The sequence below is a fragment of the Mustelus asterias genome, chromosome 10, assembly GCF_964213995.1.
Source record: "Mustelus asterias chromosome 10, sMusAst1.hap1.1, whole genome shotgun sequence".
Taxonomy (NCBI): Eukaryota; Metazoa; Chordata; class Chondrichthyes; order Carcharhiniformes; family Triakidae; genus Mustelus; species Mustelus asterias.
In genome coordinates, this window is record NC_135810.1 from 72,684,484 (window position 1) to 72,686,342 (window position 1,859).

The following is a 1,859-nucleotide window of genomic DNA, read 5'->3' on the forward strand; positions in this document are numbered from 1 at the left end:
GCGGGTGGCACAGTGGTTAGCACAGCTGCCTCACAGCGCCAGGGACCTGGGTTCAATTTCAGCCCCGGGTCACTGTCTGTGTGGAGTTTGCACGTTCTCTCCGTGTCTGTGTGGGTTTCCTCCCACACTCCAAAGATGTGCAGGTTTGGTTGATTGGCCATGCTAAATTGACCCTAGTGTCAGGGGGATTAGTAGGGTAAATATGTGGGGTTACGGGAATAGGGCCTGGGTGGGATTGTGGTCGGTGCAGATTCAATGGGCTGAATGGCCGCCTCCTATACTGTAGGGATTCTGATTCTATGTGCTCCTATATGCCCTACGCTATAACTTCCTTTTTTTAAACCACTGTGTCTTGAGTTTCTATATTTGGCAAATCAACAGAAATCTAAATGGGATGGCACAGTGGTTAGCACTGCTGCCTCACAGTGCCAGGGACCAAGGTTCATTCTGGCCTTGGGTGACTGTGTGGAGTTTGCATGTTCTAACCGTGTCAGTTCTAACAGTCTGACTCAATTTCACAAAGTGATGGTACTATGAATGTACGAATTAGGAGGAGTAGGCCATTTGGTCCCTTGAGCTTGCTCTGCCATTCAATAAGATCATGGCTAATGCTAAAAATGATACTGTCTCTTTGGATGGCTTCAAGGGGAGCAGCACTGGTTGAATTTATGCATTAGCTAACACTTTATCACATCCTCAGGATATTCCAAAATGCTTCACAGCTACTGAATTACTTTCAGTCACTGTTAGGCAAATGTGACAGCCAATTTGTATACAAGATCCCACAGTCAACAACTTAGTCCAACTAATCTGATCTTTGCTGGATTAAGTAATATAATCACAAAACTGTTATATCATCATAGCCTTCCTCCTTTCCTGGACAAGCATAAGAATAAGAAGTTGCAACCTGTTCCTTTCAAAATAGCAAGGGGAGAGGTGGAATAGGAGTACTTCTGTTTAGTGCAATGCTCTTGATCTTTTCATTTAACGCTGTTTTCATAAAACCTTTTTTCTGTCTTCCTTTTTATATAAAACAGATTGTAGAGAATTAAGATCCGGCACAGTGGCAAGTCAATATGTCTGACCCTATAACATTAAATGTAGGAGGAAAACTATACACCAGTTCTCTAGCAACTTTAACACGTTATCCAGACTCGATGCTGGGTGTAATGTTCAGTGGAAAAATGCCCTCGACTAGCGATCAGCATGGTAATTTTTTCATCGATAGAGATGGCAAAATATTTCGATATATTCTAAATTTTCTGCGGACATCAAACCTGGATCTCCCAGATGATTTTCAAGAAGTGGGGCTTTTGAAGAGAGAAGCTGATTTTTACCAGATCCAGCCTTTGATAGAGGCTTTGCAGGAGAGAGAGTCTGAAAATGCCAAAGCAGAGAGGAATGCAATGCTCAACATTACTCTTGATCAGAGACTGCAAACTGTTTACTTCACAGTTAAACCAGCCCCACAAATGTACAACCTAACGTCATGTAGCACAGAGGTTTTTGATGCAAACATATTTTGCACATCAGCTGAATTCTTGAAGCATTTGAGCTCCAAGTTTTCTTACTTTGTCAATGGTAAACTTTTACCAATTGGTTATGAGAAAAAGGATCCACACCATTTGACACTACAGTGGGTTGGACATGTGGCAGTGTTGCCTGAAGATGAGTATACAAGACAGAATTTAAAAAGACTATGGATTGTGCCTACAAATGAGCAAGTTAACAATTTTCAGTTGTTTGTAGAGGAAGTGTTAAAAACAGCAATGAGTGATGGATTCCATGTGGATTCATTACAACCAGATTCCTCTGACTTCATGAATTACAAGGTACTACGCTTAGTCAGATATAAATAA

General features: G+C 41.5%; 1 protein-coding gene across 1 annotated transcript; it reads left to right on the forward strand.

The window, feature by feature from the left end:
- Positions 1-1,076: 1,076 nt before the first annotated feature.
- Positions 1,077-1,859, forward strand: LOC144500043 (BTB/POZ domain-containing protein KCTD21-like). Its single transcript, XM_078222804.1, has one exon. It carries the CDS (start codon positions 1,077-1,079, stop codon positions 1,857-1,859), a length of 783 nt encoding a protein of 260 aa, XP_078078930.1.

Coding starts and splice junctions, on each gene's coding strand:
- LOC144500043 (XM_078222804.1), top strand. CDS start 1,077: ATGTCTGACCCTATAACATTAAATGTAGGAGGAAAACTATACACCAGT.